Genomic DNA, 5209 nt, shown 5'->3' with positions numbered 1-5209 from the left:
AAGTAATTAGGAGTTTCATTTGAATAATCAGCGCTAGGCATTACCATTCAGCGCTGAGGGAATCGATTCCCTCAGCGCTGAAAGTCCCGCTGGGTAACTACAGTTTTATTCATTCATGCATTGACATTTGTGGTAATTTAATGTTAATGTTTAACATAGTGTGGACATGCGTGTACGTTTAACAGTGCGTTTGTGTACTTTCGCATGCAAAACTTTTCTGTGTATATTTGTGATTAAATTCACTTTAAAGGACATCAATAAATAAATTATTACAAATTTATTTTACGGATTTTTGTATATTTATGTAATTAATTTTTTAAAATTATAGCAAATGCATTACACAAACAAAATGCCCAGGCAAACGCACGCAAATATAAATGCAAACATCAATATTAACACGCGTAGCCAAACGTTATGGCGCAAATTAAGCCGCCTCAATGCATTGCGACAATAAAATTAAAATGAATTAATACGAAATATTAAAACAGTTTAAATTTCATGCAAAAACAAAAAAAATGGATAATGATAAATACTTTGGTTGTATTGAACATTTAAATGCCTTATAATGATTTATATTTTAAAAAATGTATTCAATATACAAAGATGATATGAAAAGCCTTAAGTGAAGATTTTTTTAAATTCTGAACACGTCAGCCGACTGCAGTAACGGATGATTATCAGCCAGTGGCTGCTTGTGACCGTAATCCTGGATCCCTTTCGCTTATTCCAAAGGTGCCGCGGGCTGGTAGATTAGTGCGTTTCCCGGCAAACTTGTCGGAATTTTGAGAATGAGACTTAATGGCATCGACTTAGATGTTGTGTCAATTATCAAAAACCAGTTCACCTTAGTTTCTACCAATATTTTAAAGTAATCAACAGAAAAGAGCCTCTTCCACAACTATATATGTATATATATATAGACTACAGGTCTACATCTAGTAAAAAATTATAATAGTTAAAAAAGAGAAATTTTTTGGTAAAGAAATGTGAAACCTAATTGACAGCTAACAAAGTTGTACATTTCAGTTTTCTACAGCTTTAAGTCCTTAAGGCGCGAGTAGCTTTAAATCGTAGAAACGGCAAACAATGGACTCCTTTCTCACATCTGGAAGATCTAGAAGATCATTGATTTGAATGGTTCTAATATTGGAATATTCTAATATTGGAATATAATTATCAAAATTCATTTTTTTCACAGACTTTGTTATTCGAATCTAAGATTGATTTTGAAATGGTTTTGAGACGCATTTTGTATATTTTATGTACGGTTAGAAATGTATATCGTAAAAAATTCAAAAAAAAATTTAATTCGACATGTAATAGTAGATATGTTCTAGTAGAAAAATGGAGCACACCTGACCATTCAAATAATTATTATATAATTAAATTTTCGGTATTTGATGTAAGTACAGACGAATGCAAGTATATTATAATATAATCTTAAATAAAGAGGTTTTTCGAACAGTAGCGAAATACAACAACAAAAATTTTATTTACTTTTTTTTTATATTATTTTAATTAATTGAATTTTTGGCTGACCATACAGCTGTTTCGAGTATTGCCATATACCGATCATCAGTGGTTTTGGAAATAATTTTTGTATTTAATTATTCATAAATAATTATTTTTTGAGACTGCAAGTACCAAGAATCGAACTCGGGTCCTGCCAAATGTGAAGCTCAGAATCAGCGCACCTTAATCAACTGATCCAAAGCCGTACTTGACTTTTTTGTTCGCAATTTTTCTGGGTAATGTTAAATTATAATATAATATGTTAATTTGTGATATTTTGACTGATACATGCAATAAATTTTAGATATTGTTTAAATATCTGTATCTAATATTCTACAGTTTAAAGTAATGTAATCTAAAAGGATACGTCACATCGATGTGAAAAAATAAATTAGACACATGTGAAAGGATATATTAGGAAAAATATAATAAATATGAATGCATATATGTACTTGAATAATATGTCATTAAAATGAAAACCTATTGAACTATATATTAACTACATATGATCAAAACAAGAAAAAACCAGTTTCAATTAGGTTAATTTTTTTAATTAAATAAAAACCTCAACAGCTTATATCTGATTTATAAGCACATTCAAATTTTCAGCACACCTGCTACCCTGTTTCTAGTAGTCCTACTAAAAGATTGTTAATATGTATACCAGCATTTCCTAGATACTTCCATATTATTTAGTGTTCACATCAACGGAATATGAGCAAATATATAAGCACATGTGTATATTTAAACGCATTTAATGCTCCTATATACAAATATATACTAGGGAATAGGTATCTTTGAGATGAATTTTCTTCTAAATTTCTTCTGTTGCATAAGTTTCTGTATGTATAAGAATTGCAATATGAGAACTAAACAAACACAGCTTTCCTATGACATTAACAAGTAGGAGCAGCAACAGAAGCAACAACAGGAACAAAGACAAGCACCACAGTAGCAGGGCACATCATATCCGTTATATACCTAAGGAAGATGCACCGAAGGCAGCAGCTAAGCAAACATCATAAGGCTGCAGAGTGCGAGCTGCAACTGAGTATACATCCATCCACATGAGTGGAACATCTTCAGCGGCATTGACGCGGGCTTGTTTGTGGACTGTTTGGTTGACTGACTCTGACTAGGATATTGTCTCTACATTTAGGTATGAGCAGTCAACTTGCACTCTACAATGCACACGCACAGGCCAATTTCTTCTCTTCTGGTAAAAGCAAGAAAAAAATGAAGATTTTAATATATAAAGGGCGTTTAAGCAGATCATGCCTGTGTAGAATGTCCTTTAATAGCAAACATGTTAAACTGCAAGGATATATGAGGTAGTAATTTCTTTTGGTGGCCATTTTTTACTTTGTTCAGAGCACACAAAATAAAATAATTCAAGGCTTACATGCCAAAATGAAGTCTTTTTTTTTTACTTTAACTGAATCCTACAGTCAAGTGTTTTATTTATAAATGCATATACCTTTGGGAAATTGTTGTTAGCTACTACACATAAAAACAAAAAAAGTGTGTTGCTGAAGGCTATAATAAGCCTATTGCAATTTGTTTCCTGACAAGTTTAAAGTACTTCTAAAGCAGCCAAGGTGGTTGCTCTAATAAAAGCTCTAATAAAAGTTCATAGCCGCAGGAATGATGTTTCATAGCAGAGATTTATTTTCAATATACGTAAACAATACAAACAACAAATCTCAACCTAACAAATCCTGTCAAGATATGGTTGCATTACCTCTTAATACAATTTGAAGCGGCCAAAATGTGGCATGTAAGGACGAAAGGACAAGTGTAATTAAACAGCCGAAAGCTAGAATTATGTTTAAAAAAAAACCTTGTGAGTATACATATATTTGCAGTACATTCACATTATAATGAATGCAGTTGATTGCTACCAAATAACGCTGTAAAAAATTCCTGATGAGATTAAATGAATTGTTGAGTTGCCTAAGGAAATCTCATCAAATAGTTTGAGGAAAGACTAGAATGATTGAAACAACCCTTTTTTGAAAAGATATTTTTCACATTATCTTAACAGACACGGTATCAGGTCGTACATTTAATAGTAAATGATATAAAGTGATTAGTGAGGATTTCAAGAGAATTAGGAAGAAGAGTCTTAATTTGCGAATCTATGAAAGATTGTTAATTCTTAAAAAATTTTTGAATTAATTGTTAATTTCATTCTATAAAAAATTTTCACTGAGTCAATTCGTTTTATTGCTATGTTTAGGAATATGATGGGAATTTTTTATTGGAGAGCAATCAATGTGTGATTTTAAGAACACTATAAAGGGGTTATTTCATATACGAACATTATTGATATATGACAACTTTACCATTAGAAGACCTAATGTTCATTAGCCCAAAATGCACTTAAGAGTAAGTGAGAATATTTGTATATAATTTTTAAAGGTATTTTAAGATCAAAATTACCTAACCGCGCACAATTACTTTATAAAAATTATTTAATATTATATTTATTAACATATTTTATTCGACATATTTTTTGATTTGTTAAAACAACCATTTTTGGTGGATTAACATTGTGTTGAAGACAGGTGTTAAAACGTAAGTTAAGGTAGAAAGAGAGATTCGGACTTATAAATAACAATAAGAATGGCAACCAATAAAAATATGTAAAAGAATTCAGAGAAACCATACTAAACTATATTTAGTGTAAGTTTTATAAATTGGAGTGTAGTGATTATAAATTGAAGTTTTAGCAATTAGCACTTAGAGAATGAAGAAATTCTCTATTAGGTGGATTTGACTCACACTGGGAAAACCTGGTAATCACATCACATCTTTATTATTACACCTCTTTTTGAACGGATATCGGCAAATCATCTCTCTGTCGCTTAAATTCTTCTAACCGGAATTTTAGAATTGTTGGTATAAACATTAATTTTGCTGAATAGTGTAGACGTTTTATATTTCATGTACTTGCTAATATTTTCAATAGATAAGTCTCTGTATTACAGTTTATGACGTACTAGAAAATTTCGAATATCTTAAAAAAATATTTTAAAATATTTTAAAATGCCACATGATAACAGGTATCTTTAGGGTAATATGGGCCTTATTGCAATTTATCCGAATGAAAACAAAAATTAAAGGAAAGGTCTTTTTGAGCCGCATATATAATAAATAATTCACTTTTTCTATGCAGCTATTTTCTTTTTAAAAATATTTACGAATTATTTATTCCAGTACTCGTAAAAGAAACTGGAGTTATTCAAAATTTCTCAAATCCCAGTAAGTTTCAGGATATCGGTGATAATTTGTACATAAAATGTAAAACAATATTGCATAAAAACTAAGTATGATTCTATCAGATTTATATTTTCAAAAAAAATAATTTTTTATATCTAATTTCTTGACCGAATTCAATAAATTCTCAAAGAAACGAACAATCAAATGTCATTTTTCCTTAAACTCATCGATCATACAATACTAGGTTTTCCTTTCATATAAAAAAGTATTCAAACTGCTCAACAATCTACAAATATTTATTCAGTTTTCTCTTTATAGTCTTTTATGTGATCTGTGGTATAAAAAATCTACAATTGGATAGTACAACAGATAAAAACTAACAAAAATCTCAATGCAAAAGATTCTTTAATGAAAATGAAAATGAAAATAGGAAACTCATAAAGGATATTTAAAAAGGGAAATGATCCAGGAAATT

At 29.9% G+C, this 5209-nt stretch overlaps 1 protein-coding gene across 1 annotated transcript in view; it reads left to right on the top strand.

The window, feature by feature from the left end:
- LOC119676205 (dynein heavy chain 10, axonemal-like) overlaps nt 1-454 on the top strand; it is a 12622-nt gene extending 12168 nt beyond the window's left edge. Inside the window, exon 9 of the mRNA XM_038087439.1 lies at nt 329-454. Within this exon, the coding sequence (XP_037943367.1) occupies nt 329-454 (126 nt within the window). The remainder of the gene's footprint in view (nt 1-328) is intronic.
- Nucleotides 455-5209: the final 4755 nt, after the last annotated feature.

Source organism: Teleopsis dalmanni, chromosome 2, assembly GCF_002237135.1.
Source record: "Teleopsis dalmanni isolate 2A chromosome 2, ASM223713v2, whole genome shotgun sequence".
NCBI lineage: Eukaryota > Metazoa > Arthropoda > Insecta > Diptera > Diopsidae > Teleopsis > Teleopsis dalmanni.
This window is presented reverse-complemented; position numbering and strand designations above follow the sequence as displayed.